The 21,525-nt window shown below is 31.1% G+C and overlaps 3 protein-coding genes across 26 annotated transcripts; 2 read left to right on the top strand and 1 right to left on the bottom strand.

Annotated features, from left to right (window-relative positions):
* Positions 1-2,755: 2,755 nt before the first annotated feature.
* LOC18096217 (ethylene-responsive transcription factor ERF014) lies at positions 2,756-3,930 on the top strand. The gene has a single exon (XM_006386314.3). The coding sequence runs from the start codon at positions 2,976-2,978 to the stop codon at positions 3,621-3,623; it is 648 nt and encodes a 215-aa protein (XP_006386376.2). The 5' UTR covers positions 2,756-2,975; the 3' UTR covers positions 3,624-3,930.
* A 7,949-nt stretch (positions 3,931-11,879) lies between these two features.
* Positions 11,880-14,776, top strand: LOC18096218 (uncharacterized). 22 transcript variants are annotated; one of them, XR_008058389.1, is made up of 7 exons: positions 11,880-11,974; positions 12,522-12,575; positions 12,697-12,756; positions 12,892-12,968; positions 13,825-13,991; positions 14,078-14,166; positions 14,435-14,776. XR_008058389.1 is itself a non-coding variant. In XM_024594536.2 (6 exons), exons 1-6 carry the CDS (start codon positions 11,936-11,938, stop codon positions 13,820-13,822), a joined length of 360 nt encoding a protein of 119 aa, XP_024450304.2. In that variant the 5' UTR covers positions 11,886-11,935; the 3' UTR covers positions 13,823-14,776. The 22 variants fall into 22 exon arrangements, 8 of the variants coding, with proteins under 8 accessions (XP_052306139.1, XP_024450304.2, XP_024450305.2 ...); XR_008058386.1 differs by adding an exon at positions 13,194-13,293 and having other exon boundaries at positions 13,825-14,776; XR_008058387.1 differs by having other exon boundaries at positions 13,825-14,166.
* Positions 14,777-14,833: 57 nt separating this feature from the next.
* Positions 14,834-17,248, bottom strand: LOC7495101 (E3 ubiquitin-protein ligase RING1). 3 transcript variants are annotated; one of them, XM_024594533.2, is made up of 3 exons: positions 15,834-17,248; positions 15,302-15,479; positions 14,834-15,116 (listed from the first exon to the last, which is right to left on the bottom strand). In XM_024594533.2, the coding sequence occupies exons 1-2, from the start codon at positions 16,891-16,893 to the stop codon at positions 15,442-15,444; spliced, it is 1,098 nt and encodes a 365-aa protein (XP_024450301.1). In that variant the 5' UTR covers positions 16,894-17,248; the 3' UTR covers positions 14,834-15,116; positions 15,302-15,441. The 3 variants fall into 3 exon arrangements, with proteins under 3 accessions (XP_024450301.1, XP_024450302.1, XP_024450303.1); XM_024594534.2 differs by having other exon boundaries at positions 15,302-15,476; positions 15,834-17,247; XM_024594535.2 differs by having other exon boundaries at positions 15,302-15,374; positions 15,834-17,245.
* Positions 17,249-21,525: the final 4,277 nt, after the last annotated feature.

A 21,525-nucleotide genomic window follows, 5' to 3' on the forward strand; every position in this document is an offset into this window, starting at 1 on the left:
GTTACATATTTTGCATGCATGGTGCATATAATTTGGAGAGGGAGAGGTCGATGACCAAAACCACCTTATCGGCTTATTCAATGCATAGTTATCTTATTCGATTCGGGGTAGAATTGACCTGGAATTGACCTAGCTAAGGAGTTGGATTTTTAGTTACATAGGTTGACTCGGGTTAACCCGAGTCAACCTAGAAAAATTTAAAAAAATTAAAGTTTTAAAATTTTATATGAAAAAATTAATAAACAATTCATGTAAATATAAACTATACATGTTATAAATAATGAAGTTTAAAAATTTATTTTAAAAAGTTATTTATTTCACATTGAAAAAATATTATATTAGTATGTTATCCTTTTAGGTTGAAGTATTTAAACCAAAAGGATTTTTTATCATACATTGAAAAAACATAACTTTTTTCTTGTGAACATATAATATATATACTAAAGGGTTTCAAATCCCACATTGAAAAAATAATTTTTTTCTTATGAATATAGAGTATATATACTAAAGGTTTTCAAATTTCATATTGAAAAAATAAAATATTCTTCTAATATTTATATAGTGAACTTTGAAAAGAGTTAATAATCAACTAAAAAATAAAAAAAAAGATATCTAGTTAGGAGAAAAAAAACTTTTGAAAAAAAAAGTCTCAACCAGGTTTTGTCGGGTCAACTGAATTTTACCGAATTTTTACTCATCCTAGTATTTTACCTTATTCGAACTAGTCTAACCACTAAATCAACTGAATCTTGGGTCAACCCACCGGGTCGATCCGGGTTTAATATTTATGATTCAAAGTGTGAAACTAACTTCAAATACTATGGCCTAGCATGGAAAAAGGGTAATTTGTCCCCAAAAAGGGCGTGCCCCGTGTATGTGTGCTGGCATTACCCTTTCCCTTAGAGAAAAAAAATTGATTTTGATTTTTCTGTGCCATATAAAATTGTATAAAATTATTTTCAGTTCAATGTGACAAGTTTATTTTAAAATGAAAGTTAATCTTAAATAATGTCTAAGATAATTTGAATACATCAATTTAATTGTATTTCCAAAAAAAAATTTATCGAATGGAAGTTAATCTTATCCAATCTAATTTGAAGGATATCGTTTATTATAGAAAAAAAAACTCATTGAATTTATTTAAAAAAATAAAACATATTAACTTGTATGCTTATAAAGTCAAGTGTTGCAGTCGTAAGCATGACCTAGGCGATAGCCATCAGGTAGTTTTGGAAGCACTTTTTTTTTTGTTTTTTGAGATAAGAGGGCAATTTGCAGGACGCGGTTTCAGAGCTTGCATTGCATGACAGAGGAGCGACAGCTGGGACTGATGTCTGAGACTCTGAGCCCTGAGGTACGATTGCTTTTTTAAATAATTTTTATTTTGAAATATATTAAAATAATAATTTTTTATTTTTAAATTTTATCTTTATACACACATTAAAATAATGTAAAAATATAAAAATTTTAATTTTAATAAAAAATCAAAATTTTCAAAAATATTTTTACACGCAAAAACACCGTTGCTTTGGTCAATGACTTCCCATTCGAAGTATCACAGTTGGACTGCGCGTGTTAATTAGCAGTATCATTTTCTGTTTATACCACAGCGAACCGCAAAAGCTGGAAGCATCAGTTGAAGATCCTGGAAGTTGCCTCTGAGACAGAATCCTATGTTTTGATATCACTGATCTATTTATACATACATGCATATATATTTTTCTTTTTAATGACCCGGCACCTGAATATCGATACAGAATGCTATGAGACAAGTACATATTTGCCCTTGAGTTTTTTTCTCTTTGATTTGTTGCAATCTTTTATTCTGATTCTTTTGGGGGTCAACTGGGCTAGGATCGCACGTAGGGGTGACTTGCCATGGAAGCCAGGAAAGAACTCGAGATCAAGGTTCAAGGGCTTTTACAAACTTTCCATGCTGGTTTCTGATTGGTGCATGTGGGTTGTAGGCTGCTCGATGCCTGGATTGATCGATGCCTTTTCTTCTCAAAGTTACCCTGTGGTTGTCGTTGGAAAAACTAGTCAATGCTGATCAAAATATAAAAAAATGTCATTTGCAAGTGAAAGGAGGTTACGTCTAGCCAAAAAAGTCGTGAAACAGTGATGATTTTCTGAAGAATTGCTTGTTAACTATTTTAGTCATAGGATAGCACGCCACCCTGCTAAAAGTAATTAGCCTAAGACCGTATATAATTAATCTTTGGATAGTGTTTAAGGCCATATCGGTTTAAACAAGTAAGCAATTTGGCTTCATAAGTAATTTGACCAATTCCATAACTATATATCTAGCTGTAATATTGATCTCTTCTCAAGATAAAATAAATAGATATATATATATATATATATGAAGTAATTAAATTCTTCTCTCTCTCTCTCTCTCTCTCTCTCTCTCTCTCTATATATATATATATATATATATATATATATATATATTAAAAAGACATCTGCCAATAATTAAATTTAGTCTTGCTAGCTATTTTCTGTGGGCACTCGATCGACATTTCTCTTCATTAATGTTTACTTTGTTTTTTTTACGCGTATACTCCATGATCTGGAGTGATTTTGACCACTGCTGGACAGACAAGTCATTTTCCGAGAAATCAATTTTCCATTTTTATAAGCTTGAAAATATCTGTCACCCATTTTGTATTCATGTATGGACATACTGTTCCTTCACTAGAGGGGTCTGCTATGCTTAGAAACTCGAACCTTCACGCCTACACCATCTATATATATAGACACTTTTGTCTCCACACTTTCATAGGAACAACAAGAAGAATAAAGATTACAACAAGTTGCCCAAAGAGTAAAACAGAAGACTCCTTCAAAATCTTTTTGTTCACCGAAGCATTCGTTCACCATCCTTCAACAAATTAACAGATCCATCCCAGCTTTTTATTGGTTCAGAGCCTTTGATCTTTTACGGCTGAAAAAACTATATTACTCTCCATCCAACAATGGTGAAGAACGAGCACAAGATCCAGTCAGAGACTTCAACGCCAATGCCAACATCTTCATCAGCATGCAAGAAGAAGAAATACAAGGGAGTTAGAATGAGAAGTTGGGGCTCATGGGTTTCTGAGATAAGGGCACCAAATCAAAAAACAAGAATATGGTTAGGCTCTTATTCAACTCCTGAAGCTGCTGCTAGAGCCTATGATGCTGCACTTTTATGTCTTAAGGGCTCTTCAGCCAATCTCAACTTTCCTATTACTTCCTCGCATTACATTCCTGACGCTGTGATGTCCCCCAAGTCCATTCAGAGAGTGGCTGCAGCTGCTGCTAATAGCTCTGAAGACAATCCCACCACCCCTCAAGTATCCTCACTTCCTCTTCCTTCCTCCTCCTCCTCGTCATCATCATCAATCCTATCATCCCCGTCAATGGTTTCCTCACCGTCCGATCAGCCAGATGATTATATGTCACTAATGGAATCGTTTGAGACCGACAATGAACCAATTCCAATGCTAGATTCTTGGTACAATTTTGATGGATTACAATCACCAAAGTATATTGATCAAATGTTCAATGGGGTCTCATTCAATCCACCGATGATCGATGATTTCTACGAAGGCGATATTCGTCTATGGAGCTTTTCTGAGTAGCCTAGTCCAAGATCAAGCCAACCATTATCATTCTTTTGTCCATTCATGATATTTAATTCATGTTCTTCTGTTGTTGCCTGAAGACATTACTGACAGTGACCTCAAGTTCATATATTAGTGTCTTGAGTTAGGAGAAAGAGACTCACATGGGGAAGTTAACATTTTTTTGAACCATCTCATGTGGATCTCTCTATATATTGAATCCATGTAATATTAATTATTCAAAGTGTGTTGTTAATTACATGCAATAATTGTTAATTTACTTTCATTTTACTGGTGGAATAAAAGGGGGGAGAATTTATTATTATTGATTTTTTGCATCCGAGTCTTATTATTGATTTTCCAATTAATCTCAATGAGATGCTATTACTAACAAAGAAATTACAGTTTCCTGCGCCTTCGGACAAAGTGAAACTCGAAAAGCCCTTTGGTGATGATGGAACTGTCAGAAGTGCCTATCTCAATGGGAACAATTAATGTACACGGGCGGGGTATGGAAACTTGAAACCATCTGCAAGAGTTCTTATTTTTGACTCGGTTGCCTTAAATGGTGATATTGTGAACTCTTACAGATTCAATACCAACATGTAAATCCAATAAAGATTTAGCTGTTGGTGTCATAATGTGCCATGTTCCTTTGTACCTGCAAATCACGTTAAACAATGGATCAATATTCTATGGCATCAGTTGTTATTTTATCTACCCAGAAAAATATCAAATTAAAGAACGGAGGAAGATCGAAGGAGGAAATAATACAATTCATTTTGATATATTGCTATTAGAAATACATTTTTTTTTAATATATTATTTTGATATATTTTCAATTAAAAAATACATTTAAAAAATAATAATATTAATCACACATTTAATGTATATACCATCAGAAAAATAGAAAAAAGCAAGATAACATGGAGGAGAATATATTCTGTCACGGTTTACCAATAGGAAATGAGATGGACATATTCTGTTAGCAATTTCTGATGGAAATGATGATAATTTTTTTGAAAAAAGTTAAATCCATTCACATTTCTAACATTTCAAATTACTAATAAAATTATCAATAAAAAATTTATTAATAATTTTTAAATAAATTAAAACCCGACTATCCTCTCTTTTTCTATATTTACTCTTCTTTTTTTATTGCAATTCAAACCTTAAACTAATATACTTCCCACCCACTTCAAAATTTCTAACGACCCCCCTGAAAAATTTGGCCACCCAACCCATTGCCAGCCCATGCAACCTCACTTTGTTGGTTCATTCTCATTCTCTATATTGCAATAATCTCAAGACTTCATTTTTATTTTATTTTTGATGACTCTTTTTCGGTAATCTGTGTAGGCTTTACTGAATCATCTAATTGTTGATTCTCCGAACTTCAAGCTTGTGATACAGCTTATAGTTTAAATTATGTTTTTTGATCTGGGCTTGTTGATTTGTTTTTATTTTTTGTGCGGGTTTGAGTTTGGTTTTCGGCATCTAGGTTTCCTTTAGTGTAAAGGGAATTTCAATTTTTGATATTTTTTATTAAATAATATGGGTATTTGAAAAAAACAAACTTTTATTTTGTGGGAAAGTGTTTAGGATTTTGGGTTTTGATGGGTTTTTGGATTTAGGGTGTTAGATTTTTATTTTATTTTATCATAGAAGTTTTGATTTTTATGTAAAGCTAAAAAAAATGCTTTCTCTCACTAAATTTCCATTTTTTTTTTTTACTCATAGTGTCATGTCTCGAACCCAAAACACAAAAAAAAACTACTTTTGCGTGACCACACTCCATACTTTATAAGAATGCAAGAGATCTTAAAATAATATTTTATTAAAAAAATATCTTGAATCATAACTTAACTAAACCCAATATAAATCATTTTATATTAAATAACCCAGCTTCAAAATAAAATCAAATATACTACAAGTCTAAAATTATAAACTGATAGATATTAAAGTCTAAGCATCAATTATAAATTTCTGAAGATCTGAATAAATAAATAAATAGAGAATGAGAGTCACGTTCTTATTCTTATTAAATAACCGTTTATCTCCGTAGTTATACAAGCATATAAAAACTTATTAATTAATACATATAACTTAAAATCAATTCATTTATTATATTAAAATATTAGTATCTTTAAAGATTCAAAAGTTCAAAAGCATTAATTAATTCAAACCAATTATTTGAACACAAATAAAAATTGTTTACTCGTAATTAAAGCTAAATTTAGAGTCAATGGACTACGTTCACTCTAATCACAGTAATGATGAGTCATATTTTACTCTATAATATGTTTCAAATTCTAAATAAATATATTTATAAGTATCAATGTATAACTCCCAAAGATTGAGTCCAAAACGTAAAGTTACTCTAACCATATTAACAATGGATCATATTTTTCTCTATAACTAGGCTTTAAATTCTAAATAAACATGTCTATAAATGTTAATTCATAACCCCCAAAAAATCGAGTCCAAAGCATAATTAATCAACTTCATATTCATATTCATATTCAATCAACAAAAGGGTTCACAAAAATAAAACATAGTCAAAACACTTTTACAATAATAAACATATTTCCACAAAAAAATTAACATTATTTACAAATTATTTATCATGTTTGATCCACCTAATTTACAAAACAATAAATTCTTTAATTAGGAAAACTCATTCAACACATAAATATATATTTTCTAACTCGAAATAACTAACTAAATAGATGAATAATTACTTATCTAATATGTAAATCCAGTACTAGCCTTAGAGATAACCAAGAACTCCTAATAACCTAACAATAACAATGACCATAAATTATATGCTTACTAATCTCTAATGTAATAGATAAGCTTGTTTCTAATTTCCATTTTAATCAAAGTTTAAATATATCACTAGCTTAAATGACCCTAAAATGCTCTTTAAAAATCACCCAACAGTAGAACCATGTTATTACAACCCCTTGTCTTACTTATAAAATATTTATTTTTTTAATAATTATGTAAAACATATGGAAAATACTATAGTCTAAAAATAATAACTTTATAAAATATGATTAGAAAAGGATGAGAATATTTTTATTTCAGGTAAAACAACATTATAAGAATTTAAAGCAAAGGTGTTGAAAATTATCAACTTAACTATTTTTAGAAAATAGTTTATTAAGTAAATAAATTAGTTCGCATGGCAATCATGTTCTTTATGAAACACTTTCCATGTATTCAAATTCTACATAAAAAACTAATTAATTTTAGTATATAGAAACATTTAAAACCGAAATATAAAAGTTATTCACTTTTCAAAATAAATTTTAGTTATTAACTACTAAATTTCAATAATTAAAAATAGCTTTTCATAAATTCATGAAAATTCTTAAAAAAGATATTAAAACACACTAAAAATCATTGGTAACATATTAAACAAAAACAACAAATTTTAAAATTTTTAAATATTGAAGGTGAATCACACTCTTTAATTAACATAGTGGGTTTCAAGATTTTTATGTTCTTATAAACCCATAAATTATAGATTCAAGTGACATGCATTCAACTATCATAACTTTTATTCCACAACTCAAACAAATATAACTTATCAAATCGAAGAACCCATGACATACTATAACTAAGTACCGGATTCTCTAACCATAAAACTCATCAAAAGGCTGGATTCCAATGGTTTAATGTTATCGACTCATTATCTTTTTTTTCAATTCTTTAATTTCATTATTATTTCATATTAATCTACCAAAAACATATAAAATCACTTCAAATGGCTTTATAGATGAATTTAAGACTCCATTAGTATAACATTCACTCTTTTAAAGTAATTAAAAATCAAATATCATAAAAACTTTAATTTCTAAACTTTTTTCAATAACCCTAATAAGTAATGTTTGAAAAAACTCAATTAAAAGGCAAAGATAGAGAACACACACCTTAAATTGATAGAAAAAAAAAATATATTTCAAGGTATTGTACATAGGATTCCTGTGTAGCTTGTATTTTACAGCAGATACCTATTATTCTTGTTTTAGTTCATGGTGAGAAGTACTCTTAGGCCTTAGCTTGATTTGAGACGAACATTTCACCAAAGGAGGGTTTTATTTCACTAGCTAATCGGGTAATTTACAGGAGTTCCCCTTTTCTTTTAATTAATTTTTTTTTAGTATTTTCCAGCAAAAGCAGTATTGCATTTTTCCTTTATTTTATTTCGGTCATGATGGGCTTCGCATGGTTCCTTGTGAATTCCTTTATCACAGAGAAGTTCTGCTGATAGAATAGGAAAGGATTTATATATTTTTTTATTGTTCTGATATTTTACGTTGAATATCAAATGAGAAAAACTTGAGCAAAATCCAACCAAAGATTAGTTGTTCTGGTTGCAATAATATCTTCTGGCTACGGTTTCATGTTCTTAATTAATTGTTTGCATGAAGTAGTTTCTGTTTGGTCTAGTACTTAGAATTCCAATGAGAGCACATCGTTGCAGGGCTGATTTGAACAAAAAATTGCTTAGCTTTGTATTATGGAGGTAAATTGAGAGAATTGTATTCCCTTTTAACGTATCAAATTAAAGCATCAAGTGGTGGTTTCCAGTCCATCGCTCAATGCCGATATGCCCATACAGGCATGCATGCATGCATGCATGACTGCAGAATCCGAGCTGCAATTAATTAGGCTTGAGTGCTTATTTAGATCAGTATCCGTTAAAAAACAAGCATTTATCTACTCCATTATTCTCTCTTTTTCAAGCATTTCAAATTAAAAAAAAAAAAAACCGAAAGCTGGAGCTCGATCCCGAGATTGTTCCAGGAAACTGAAGGTGTACGGCTTTTAATAAAATAATATTGTTTTAAAAGTTTGCAAAAAAAAAAAAAAAAACTTTGTTAAGTAACAAGTTAAAGATAAATAAAAAATAGTGATGGAAGTAGTGATAATTTTAAAAATAATAATATTAGTGATAATAATAATTATGATAAAGATATTTATAATACTATGAACCGTGATAAGGTAATAATAATATTTTATTATAATAATGATTATAATTGTGATAGTAACAGTATAATAATAATGATAATAATTAAAATAATAATAGTAATAATAATAATGGTATTAGTAATTAATAACAACAACAATAACAAAATAATAACAATAATGAAAATAATAATAATAGTAGTAGTGATGGTGGTGATAAAAATAATTATGGTAATGATAGTAATAATAGAAATAATTGTGGTAATAATAGTAGTAATAATCAAGAATCAAGATGACCTTGGAATTATGTGTTTTAGTATATTAATTATTTTTCTCTTCAATTTAACCACCAAACAAAAAAAAATTATATTTTCTTATAATTGTTTTTGTCCATTTTCCTCTTGAACAAGTGTTATTCCCTTTTATGTAATTAGTCCTTTAATTTTAATTTTTCATGTATTTTTTTTAATTGATCCTTATTATTTGAATTTCTTATTTTTTCTTATTCCTTTAAAAAAAAATTTACTGGTTCTTGATTTCACCTTTCAATCTAGATTTATGGTGTATTAATTTTTTCAATTTTTTCCTCATTCATTCATTTTTTTTCTTTTTGCTTGATTTATTTTTCTTTTTCAATTAAAGCTCTAATTAAAAAAAATAGTTGTGCTCTAATTTATTCATTTTAATCTTGATTTCACCCTCATTATTTTAATTATTTTAGATATTTTTTAGTAGTTATTTTTTCCCATTATATTTTTTCATGCTTATTGACCGGATCCAATTTTTTTATCATTTTTTATCCAATTCCATGCTCCCATTGTTTTTTCCCCCAAGGTATCGAGATAGGTTTTTTCTTAATTATTATTATTATTATTATTATTATTATTTTATCATCTAATTAAAATAAAAACAACTCATAAATCTTGGTTTTGTAACTCATATCATTAATTTCTCTTATACATTTAAAACTCATTTGTAACACCGGACATTGTTTTTCGTGAAAAAAAACACAAACTGTTTACATCACTTTAATATCATTTTTTTGCAAAAAATAAAATAAAGTATATAGACATGCCTGATGACGTGTTCTATTTTGCAACGGGTTAGGGCATGAAATCCCATCCTTAATTGTTTCTTCTGCAGTTTTAACGTTGTATTTGGTCTCTTCAAGGTGAGTTTGCATTGGGCCACGTTACTGACTTTGGATGCGTTCGTTCATCGTTCATCGCTCATCGCTGAGCTTTGAATATCGAATTGTTTGGCCATTTGGCGTGCCATGACTGGGCCTCTAACAGAATACGGTCCCACAGAAGCAGTATTGTTGTTGTCTAATTTGAGCACATGAACGAAACCACAACATGACAACTCCTTTGTTGCAAAACGACAACACATCATGTGATCCGCCAAAGCACCTGTCGATCGGATAAGTCACCGTATCCCCTGTTTATTGTCATTTACTGCCCACAGTTTGTTTCATACTAGAGGGTGATTGTCACGCATTATGCAATTCTGTTTTTGTTTTGAGTATCATATCATCTTGAATTTTGGAATAATATATGCAAATAATTTATTACATTTATCATCTAATGATCAAAATTCAGCTATTTTGACAAATAATCCAACATCGAGGTGCATTATTATGGAGCGTGGATGTTCTGCTACCCGCTGGCATATGTTGACGTTCTTCCTTGAATCTAAAATTGATAACTTTATAGAAGAATTCAATATAAGTCTTTGGTTTTGGTTTTATCCCAATCATTTTGTACCCCGTGATAATACATAAACACGTCAACATCTTTACAAAGCATACTTTTGTGTGGGGTTTTTCATAATATATTCCATGGGGATGACTGAGCCAATTACAATTGAGATAGTAAGGTATCATCCGAGTTTCATTTTTACATATTTATCATGATGTTTAAAATGTTTTTTTATGTATTTTGAATAAAAAAATAGATTGAGAATGAGTTTCTTGATAAAATAATAATAATAATAATAAAACCCACCTTTTTTTTTACAATCTCTAGTTACCGAATTATGCAAACAAACAAAGACGACGTGCCGTCAATTTATTTTTAATAAAAAAAATAAGGTGATCTCTTTGAGAAATAAAAAAATAAAAAAATAGAGACATGCTAGAAGCGTGGGCTAGGTTGGAAGGCGGTTTTTTTTATATCTTTTTTACTTTGTTATTTCATATTTGAGTAAAAAAATAAAATAAAAAAATCATTGAATCCAATTGAGTCTATGAGCCGAGTTGTGGGTTTGACGGATTAATCCACAACATCCAAGCTATGATTTTTTTTTATGCATTGTTTGCCCCTCAATTTAAAAAAATATAATTTCACAATTTCTTATCGATGATCTATTTTTTTATTTAACCCAAAATTAAAAAATATATACAATTTTACACCTTGTTGTCGATGATTTCTTTTTTTATCTTGGTCCCACGTGCCTATCATGTTTTTTTTTTCTAAGAAAAGTATTTCATACAAAAAAATTTCATGTACTTTATTGTATTATAATTAAATGAAAATTAATCACGGGATAAAAAAATTATTGAATCTGATGATGTGCAAGACTTGCTTTGGGAGTTTGCTTGTTTTTTTAATTAAGTGCTAATTTTTATCAATTTTATTCTTCAACATTAAGTTAATTCAGGATTGAATTTTTCAATTTTCTTTTCAAGAATATTCCTAAGAGTTTCACAAGTCAATCTAAGTTGACCCAAGTAGATTCAATGTATTTTCATCTTAATATTAGATAAAAATATCATTCAATATATAATTGATTTTAAATTTATTGTTAAATTATATTATTTTTTTTGTTAGAAAACACATTAACAATATCTATATTTTTTTATATTTAAAATTTTTTATTCTCTATCCTGTGATATAACGTGGGACAATAGGCTAGTTTAGTTCTAAATAATGTCAATAGTAACATTATTTAAAAAAAAAAAAAAGGAAAGAGAAGAAGATAACAACAAAAATACAAAAAGTTTACGAGCATTGGGTGTACGAGACTTACATGATGAACTCATCTCCCATGGATCCAATGTGTTACCCTTTGTAAGAAGCAGGCTCTAATCTATGTAGTGTAGCCCAGATCTCCTATGTTCAGGCTCTCAACTAGCCCAGTCGAAAACCAAGAAACTAGCTCTATCCAGCACTAATACCCTATTAAGTGGGCCACTAGTGGGTGTGATCTTGATTTAGGGCTAAACCCATAAACCAAAAGATGGACTCCAAGTTAGATTTGGACTTATCATGCTAACCCAGTGGAAACCTCATCTCCGTGAATCATAAAGTCAGACAGAGTATTTCCTTCTCTCGACTTACTATTCACGGACAATGGGCTTTACGAAGGACCAGTTGCTTGCTCGCTTGAAGGTTTGCCGTTTCCCTCTCCCTAGCTCTTCATTAATGTCAAAAACTTAATCTGGGTTATCTTTGTTTTGTCTCATTTTCCAATTTCTTGATCGCTTATTAGATTAACTAGTGATGAGTAGTATTGGATAATTTGGATTTAGCTTTCAGTAATTTTTTTTCGTGATTTTATGGTTGCACGATAAGAATTCTGTGAATTCGGAAAGGGTGATGATGCCTTATCAGAAACTTAGCAATTATTAAATTGCAAGATCACTACATTTGAATTGGGATTTAGCAATTTTATTGACTTTTAATTAAATTTCTAAAAGTGAGTTGTTTTATAACTTGAATTTGCACGCATTACTCGGTGATAGCTTATTTTAATGTTCCTGTTGTCATTTTTTCACCAATCGGGTGCTGGGTTCTTGTTAGGAGCTTCAAATTGATTTTTCGCAGTATGAACATCCTACTGTTTCGACTGTTGAAGCACAGGTAATTTTTTTTTTTCAGAAATAATATTTTATATTATGCTTGTCTACTGATGCAATAATATTTTGTTTTCGACCAGGAAAAATATGTCGGAGATAAGGGAGGTGGCCTCTGTAAAATTTTGTTCTTGAAGGTAAACTATACAGCATGTTTTTGAGTTGTTCATTTGATAATTGTTACAGTAGTACATCTCCGCTGTCTTTTGCATCTTTTCTCATCCATACCCCGGAAATTGTACATCCTTATACATGCAGACTAGAAAAGTCGGTATTATATTGTTTCCGCTTTGGTGGATACGAAAGTAGATATGAAAGGTAAGTTACCTTTCCTTTTCCGTTTAACCTCATGAATTCATAAAGCCTAAATGGGATCAAAGATAGCTTTGATATTCTATTTTTGTTCATTTCCTGGATATTGATGGGAGTTACTTATGCCTTTCAACTGTGCAGTGTTATCTCGGAGGCTTGGTTTGGGAAAAGGAGGTACAAGAATGGCTCCTGAAGAAGCACTGGGTGAGATACTTCAGGTATATGCCTGGACTGTGCTTGAGTCCCTCCCTTATCTTGTTTTTCCATTGTTATTTCCTTGTTACTGGCAGTTTTTTTTTTCTATCCTTGCTTGCACTTGTATTTGTAGCCTTGACTTCTTACAGCCTGGAATAGGATGCTAGACAAAATTCTGGAAATGTGAACGAGATTATGTTTCCTCTTTTAACTCTCCTTGGATCTGAGAGAAATTAAATTGTTTGTAGGAATAAACTAGACTCCTTAAGTTTGGCTATTCTTATCTGGTGTAATGTTCCCACTGCGGATACATATGAAGGCAATCACATCCATGATTGTGTTGCAGTGGTAATAATCTTATTAGATCAGGGTTAAATAAATGCCAGGTCTTATTCTATGAGCTAGTGATTCATTACATGCATGGCAATCTAACATTTCAACATGTTTATTTTGTCTGATTAAATCTGTTTGTGATCTAAAAGTTCAATGGTAATTCACTCTCTGATCTTGTGTTTTTTATTTTTCAAGTTTCCTTTGGGCTGTGTTACTCCATTTGCGTTTCCAAATGAGTCAGCACAGTGAGCATTAAATTTTATCTCTTTTGGCATTTATTTTTATCTTTTCTTCTCTCAAGTCTTTATTTGAACAAATTCGTGCTTGCATTTTTGCTACCTTGCAAAAATAATGTTTTTGTGAAATGTTTCAATTCACATTGACTCTGATATCTTATTGTTACTTATGATGCATATCATATGTAATTCTTCTCATTGCAATCATCTAAATTGCTACACAATCAGCACTATTATAAAACTGAAGTTAAGTCTTCCATTTAAATGTTCATCATCAGCCACACCTTATGAAAGCATTTCTTAATTGAAGATTATCAAGCAACCTGCTCGATGAGAGGGAAATATTATAGAATCTAGCTACAGGAGATTGGTGGGATGCATAAGGTGAAGGAATTGATGAAATATAGTGTTTTCTCAGATGCTGGATTATTTGTGGAAGAGATTCTAAATAAGACATCAGCTCTATTACTTTCAGAAGTAAGTGTAGTACAGTATGCTTCTTCAGTCCTAACCTAGTCATATTTCTGAGTAAGACTAGTGGAATTTTTCTACGCTGATCACAGAGGAAGCTGTCAAGAAGAATGGTAATCTAGGAACTGTGGTTGCTGACAATATTAGAAAGCAGCTTCATTCAGATTTGCAAAGCATTTCTGTGAGTATTGTCATTCCCACTATTTCACAAAAAAAGAAAAGAAAGGAAAGGAAAGGAAAAGAAACCTTGTAAGATCTTTGACTCATTCATTCATTTTTACCATCAAAGATAAGCTACCTCTACCATCAAAAGGCATTGCCTGCAAGATCTTTGACTCTTAAGCATGATCTCTTGCCTAAAAGATGGAACATGTGGCTGTGGATGCATATTTTCTACAACACCTATATTCATGAGAGGGCTATTTTATTTTATTTTAATTATTTTGCAGATGATGTTTAAGAACACAGCCTATACACAAGTGTTTCATGCTGGTTCTCAACGTGGTTTATAGCTTTCTCTTTGTATCCTTTTGCAACTAACAGGAACGAATGCCAGAGAAAATATGTACTGATCTTTGTTTGTCAAATAGGGACTTTGAGCATGTTGACAATGACAGAATACCTTGAGAAAATACCTCTTCATAAATTTCTTAGGTTACACAGTTCTAAATGTTTTCATGGAATTAATCGTGTGATTTGCATTTATACAGCTTATCACGGATATTTCAATGAAAAAGAGACAATTTATAATGCAAATGCATTTGACAACCACTTATGAAGCTGTGAATGAATTGGATTTTTGTCTGTTGTGCATGGGATCTGCCATTCTCAAGGACTCAACCTGAGTGCTTTACCATTAATCCAGAACTGCTTCTTTAGCGAAGAAAATAAATGAATAAATAAATAGCTTTGGTGGTTCCCTTATGTTCTTTGCAAATAAATAAAACATCACGCCTATACAACAAAGTGCATGCCAAATAATTTATTCTTCAATTTCTTTTCATTTTGCTCTTGAAATAATATATTTCGTCAACCAAACCAGAGACAACTGCGAAGCTTTTAGGCCATGTCTCATTGAAGTACAACAGTAGTCGCATAAAACGATATTTTATCCGCAGTATTAGCTTTGCCCTGCAACACAAAGTCATACCACCTGATTAGCAGATGTAGTATGCATGCACTAAATAGTAATACAGAATGATGCTCTGCGTATGAACTGTGCAGAACAATGGTGGTTCTAATAGGATATCTAGTTTCTTTCGGATAAAATGGAATTGATTGACAAGCTGTCAATGCTAAGCCAGAAAATGGCATACCTGTAACCTATCAGCTGTCCTGCACAATTTCTTCTCGAGTGTCCTTCCTTAATTGGTCCATACAATTACATTCCTAACAAACATATAACCATAACAAAGTCGATATAAATAGCTTTAGCAAGACCATCAACGTTTTATTGCTAAAGAATATTGCAAGAACACCATCGTGAATCAACTGCTGGAAAAAAAAAATATAAGAGAAGAATTCAGTATATAACAGGCAAATCACAACCAGTTTCTGATATATTTAACATCCATCAAATCTTGCTATTCAGAAATTCATCCTTGCTGCTAAATAGTATGATTTTCCGTCTTTTTGTCGCATGGAAATGTTTTCAGTTTCCAGACTTGTAAAATAAAACATGAGAGTTGAATTTCACTATCCCGAGCAGCTATCAAAGAGATAAATTAAGAAGTACCACGTACACCAAGGAATAATTTTGCACATCCAAATAAACGTGAAACCATTTACTCAAATATTAAATACATGATCTTGCTAAATATATATATAGGTTGAGAAATCAATTCTCACCTCCTTGAGAGGTACCGGCAACCTCTCCGTGAGGACTAATCCTCCCATACCTAGCGCGAAATGGCCATAAAGATGACAACTGCCTCCTCCACCTCGAGCACCTTCCCCTCCTACCCCCTCCATCCTCACACTCATCTTCATCTTGAGCACTACTTTCACTATTAACCGGCAACTCCTTTCGACAAACTGGACAGGAGTTGTGTAACCTTAACCATGGCACGATACATTCACTGTGGTATATGTGCTTACAAGGCAACTCCCTTGCCTCCCCTCCAACTTTAAACTCTTCCATGCAAACCGGACAATGAGAGTCATTCACCAAATGACTTGCCTCGATTTTTACAGTTGGTATGGTATCAATGGCGATTTCTGGAGCTGGTGGTGGCCCTTGGCGGTCATTTTGTGTCAATTGCTCAATCAACTCGTTTAGGCCTGACCCCACAAAAAAGTCCCTGGGATCAACCAGGGGACGAACTGGGTTTTCAGATTGCGAAAGGGGTTCAATTGGTTCACCAAGAGGATTCCTTGGCCTGTATTGGATCCATGTTCTTGGCCTGGATTGGATCCCAGGTTCGTGTTCCAAAATACCTCTCCCATCAAGACTCCAATCCCGAGACCTCCGTGGGCGGATTTCAGGGTCCAATGAATCCCAATTATCTCTCCCATCAAGCTCTAGCGACAGATTTCTACGCCTTCGAGGACGAATTTCAGTATCAAAAAAGTCAGGTCGATTCCGTCTACGAAACCAGGACCGACGAGGAGGTTCAGGTTCAGGTTCATCGAGACTATAATTGAATCTTCTGATTGGTGGGTCAAGCATGAGAGATAGTGCTTCAAGTAAGCGAGCTTCTGGTGAAGGATCAAAAGCAGTGAAATCAACAACCAGTATTGGTCTATTAATTCCAATCTCACAAAGGAACTGCCCTGAACAACGAGGGCAGATGATTTCTGATGGGTCCGTGGTGGCAATCCTGACCATTTGATGGCACTGGTAGCACCAGTATGGCTGGAAGTTTCCTGTGGTGCCATTGGTTCTTGTTCTGGGTGGGCTCAAAGACATAATTCTTTAGATAGAGAATCCAAACGGTTTTTGGTTTTGGTTGTTGTCGAGTTTGTATTTCTTTTCAAAATGACAATGCATTCGGTGAGATTTTTATTCAAAAGAGAGCATTTATAAGCAAATGTAGAAGTGACAAGGAAAGGATGGCTTTTTGGGGTTGCATAAAGCAATTCCTTCTTACTTGCAGTCTTTTCATTCCAAATCTCCACTGTTTCTTCTGCACAGAGGAAAGTATGAGTGAGGTTTGGTACAAGAAGAGAGCTCTGTTTCCTCCTGTTAATGGCAGGTTAAAAGGTTCCTGGCGGTTTTTCCAAAAATAAGAAAAGAGAAAATGGAGGGAAAGGTTAATGGCTAACTTTCCCAGGAAGGGAGGTTAGCATCTTTCTATTTATACAAAAAAAAAAAAAAAAAAAGAGGCCTCTGAGACTGATTTCATCGATTTTTCTATTATGTGTAGATCATGTAAATAATATACAACTATGCGCTCTAGATTTTTTAAAAATAAATAAAAAATAAAATAAGAACTATTAGAAAAAAATAAAAAAATACTAACAAATCTGAAAACAAAATATTCGATTGAGGAATGGATAAGCCTTTAGAAAAAACGGGATATTTTATTTGCTTTTCTCTTTTTTAATTTGTAAAATAATTCGTTTCTTTTTTATTTTGATTTGTCCCTACTTTTAAATGTAATATTTTGTTTTCAAATTTGTATTTCTTTTCTAATAGTTCTTATGTTTTTTATAATTTTTTATTATTATTTTCAGATTTTATTTTATTTTTCAAGAATTTCAACCTGTCCAAATTTATTGAAAAAACTAGTGAAATATTGACGACGGGATCATATTATGAAAATTTCTGGAGTAAAAGGATACAATCAATTCAAAAATGAATGCAGGGACAAAATATGCTACGATCAATCCTATGTTTTGTTGGTTGTTTCTTACTAATATTCTTCTTGCCAACTAAGATCACCTTTTATTTAGTTATTTAGTTGGATACACAAACACACATATAATTGTATATGTAACATTGTTTTGTAACACGTGATACACACACACACACACACACACACACACACACACACACATATATATATATATATATATATATATATATATGGGTGTCCGGATTAATTTGCGAGTACCTCGACTAATCCCACGAGTCCTGAAGTTAACGACCATATAAGCCTCCAGTGGCCATCATATTAGTAACCACAGGGTTCAAACTTGAGACCATAGTTGAATCAAACTTCTTGATCACAAACTTTTACCAATAGCACCAAATTCTTATTTAATTAGGAAATTATAATGGATATGTTAATTCAATTGGAGATTTGATGTTTATATATATATATATATATATATATATATATATATATAAAAAAAAAAAACTAAAACAATTAAAAAAATATAAAATCAGGATTTTGTTTGATATAAAGAAAATTAAGAAAATCCCCACTAGTATTAATCAAGAAAAATAATTCTAAAGTTTAAGTCTTTTTATACCCTTATTAAATTGTGAAATCAAATAGGATTTAATTTTTTGTTAGACTTTGAGTAAGAATTTATTTTCCTATGATTAATTTATTAAAAATCTTAATTTGAACAAAATTTCTAAATGACTTGCTATTTTGTATGATTTATTTATACAAGGGACACTGTCAACAACTCTTGATTTAAATGGTAAAGAGACGTGCAGCATTTTCTCTTCGATTACTTCTCTGATCCTACTCCTCTTGCTTTTTTTTTTTTTTAATTTAATGTGGGTGTTCGGGCCAGCTTGCGCACACCTCGACTAATTCCACGGACCCTGAAGTTAACGACCATGTAAGTTTCCAGTGGCTATCGTATGAGCAACCACAGGGCTCGAACCTGAGACCACAGAGGAAGCAAACTTCTTGATCCCAAGCTTTTATTGCTGGGTCACCATCTAAATGGTTATCTTGCTTTTTTTTTTTTTTTTTTTTAATATCCCTGACTTTGTATCATACCCGTCCATTCAATGTTAATCATTGCATGCCAATTTGATATTGCTTGCTCCGGTTTTCTTTTTATATCCACGGTAGAAGACACCCTTTTAGCGTTGTTTTAAATTAATAAAAAGGAAAGAAATGGAGTTTTGTGAAAAAAACAAGGGTGATCCAAGGTAATATCAATATTTAGATCCTTATGGGCCGACATTTCTTGTGGCCCGACATTTGGATCCTTATCAGATCTCAATGGGCCTTTTATTTAGGGGTGTTGTCATGTTAGGCCACATGGACACCCTGGATCCAATTTAATTGGGAGTATTTTGGATTTGTTGGCCCATCATGGCTTCTACAGACCCATATTGATAACCTTAATTTAACAGAATAATAAGCCATATGATGCACATGAATCCATATGAGAGATTGGATGGATGCAAGCTTTGTTTAGAGCTTGAATATCCCAGTAAGTTTTATGGCTCATCATGATTTTGAACCTATATCTCTCATTAGCTAACAGATGTTTGGCAAAGCTCTGCTTCTATTTTTATATGTTTTTTTTTAATATTTTTTATTTGAAAAAAAATATTAAATTGATATTTTTTTAGTTTTTAATAATGATTTTAATGTTAAAAATAAATAAAATCATTTTAATATATTTTCAAACAAAAAATTATTTTAAAAATCACTCTCCACAATAATTTCAAACACTCCTAAATAGCTTTGAGACATGAGACAGAATAAAGGATATAAATGTTTTATCATCAAAAAGTCAATGGTTAATAGTAGTGGTCAGGTGGACATAAGTAGATCGGACTTTTTTAAATTACCACTGTACAAGGCTTTCAAGGGTTACTTTCGCCATTCAAATCACGTTGGGTTTTATGATAACATATGGTTATTGCTTCGGATAGAAAAAATAAAGATAGATAAATGAGACAAGATAATATATATATATATATATATATATATATATGTTTGATAATAATATATAAAGTAAAGTGATTATTTTTATATTATATTTGATTATGGCAGGGAAGACATAATAAAATATAAAAAAATTTATTTTACATTTAATATATATTATTGTCAAACTTATATATTTTTAAAAAATAATTAGATATTTTTTAATTTTTACTTTAATTTATATTAAATGTTGAAATTAACAATATTATAATAACCTTAATTGTAAAACTATAACTGATTGGACTAGTTCGAGCTTAAGAAAAAATAGATGAAGAATTGACTTAACTTGACCTGGTCAAAAACCCAGGTCCATCCAAAATAAAACACTGGTAAAAAACCCATTAACTTAAACAAAAAACTAGTTAAGACAGGGTTGCTTTGATTTTTTTTAAAAAAATATTGGGTCAACCAGGTTGACCCTCTCGACACGTGACCTGAGGCTTGCTCTAGTCAATCTATAAGTCGAGTCTTAAATTATGATAATAATTATTTTTATTTTATATTAACCCGAGTTAACCCTTCTAACACGTGACCCAAGCTTTACCCCAAGTCGGTTTTTTAAACTATGACAACAATTATTTTTGTTCTTATGTTAACTCGGGTCAACGATTAACCCCACTTATAACTTGGTCTTGCTCGGGGTTAACCCTCAAAATTGAGTTTTAAAATTATAATAATAATCACTTTTATTTTTATGTTGACTTGAGTTAACCTGACCCATAACCCGGTCTTTGCCTCGAATTAACTATCGAGTTGAATTTTAAAACTATAATAATAATTATTTTTATCTTTCCATATTTTAGTTATATAATTTTAGAATTGATAGTTTTTTACAAGATATTTTAGAAATAAAAAATAATAAATATTATCTCTGAAGAGACATATTTCTTCTATATTATTTATTTTAAAAATACATAAATTTACTCCAAAATTATTTTTATATCTCTCTCGTAACTAAATACATTTATATCTTTCCTATCTTCATATTTTATATCTCATCACATCAAGTCATTAACCTTACAAATTGCAGAGAAGTGTTGCCAGTCAAGTTGAATACCTGTGAGTTAGTTTGGTGGGCAATTAGAAGAAGGGAAAAAACAATCTAATATGTGTCATATTCACAAGACAATCTTGTGAAAATAAGTATACTAACATTCGTGATTATTTAGTTATTAAAATTATAATATTATATAAAAAAAATATATCAACTAAAAAATTTAAATGGTTAATTGAAGTCTTATGAAATATTTTATATTTTGTTTTTCGGTTTTATTCTAGCAAGGTTCTAATTATGCGTGGAAACCAGCAAATAATGTTATTATCACAAATATTTCCTTTTTTTGTGTGCAATTGTTGTTGTTTTTTATTATGTTATTAATTGGTTTGTTATATATACACTCAAAGCTGAATTGCATGATTTTGCCAATGAGCTAGCCTTGTTAACATTGGTGCTTTGACGTTTCCTTTTTCAGGAGAATTCTTGGGTAATTAGAGCCCTATTTATATTTTTTAATAAAAGGCAAATTTGAAGAAATACTCTGTATTTCTTCAATTAATTAATTAGCTGTTCTATTTTTAGAATATATATTATCTGTATTTATATTAAAAAAAAACCGCGGTTACACTGAATTGAATCGTTTCCGACTCTGTGTTTCTTTAAGGCTTTCGAAGTAGATATATTTATAATAAAATGGAGA

Source organism: Populus trichocarpa, chromosome 2, assembly GCF_000002775.5.
Source record: "Populus trichocarpa isolate Nisqually-1 chromosome 2, P.trichocarpa_v4.1, whole genome shotgun sequence".
NCBI lineage: Eukaryota > Viridiplantae > Streptophyta > Magnoliopsida > Malpighiales > Salicaceae > Populus > Populus trichocarpa.